The sequence below is a fragment of the Penaeus monodon genome, chromosome 15 (assembly GCF_015228065.2).
Source record: "Penaeus monodon isolate SGIC_2016 chromosome 15, NSTDA_Pmon_1, whole genome shotgun sequence".
In the NCBI taxonomy this organism is placed as follows: Eukaryota; Metazoa; Arthropoda; class Malacostraca; order Decapoda; family Penaeidae; genus Penaeus; species Penaeus monodon.
The window spans coordinates 9,489,928-9,490,246 of NC_051400.1; the positions used below are offsets into that span (position 1 = coordinate 9,489,928).

Below are 319 nucleotides of genomic sequence, written 5' to 3' on the forward strand. Positions count from 1 at the left end.
CGTGGTTTCCTAATTAATCGATTGCTGTTATTACTAACGAATCATTAACCATTAACCGTGGTGAGGTTCACCATTCACCTTTATAATACACCTAATACCATCGCCACCACTACAGATCTGATAGTGGTGGTTGCGTCGGTAGTGGTACTGTGCGTCGGATCCAACGGACAAGTGTTCGCGACTTCGGCCATCCGAGGCATAAGATTTCTGCAGATCCTTCGCATGTTGCACGTGGACAGACAAGGTGGCACGTGGAGGCTCCTTGGCTCCGTTGTCTTCATCCACAGACAGGTAAAGTTGAGTGTGTGAACGGTGTGTT

General features: G+C 48.3%; 1 protein-coding gene across 1 annotated transcript in view; it reads left to right on the forward strand.

Moving 5' to 3' along the window:
- Positions 1-319, forward strand: part of LOC119581736 (potassium voltage-gated channel subfamily KQT member 1-like) — a 16,549-nt gene that overhangs the window by 1,989 nt on the left and 14,241 nt on the right. The window contains exon 3 of the mRNA XM_037929868.1: positions 116-291. Coding sequence (XP_037785796.1) covers positions 116-291 — 176 coding nt within the window. The remainder of the gene's footprint in view (positions 1-115; positions 292-319) is intronic.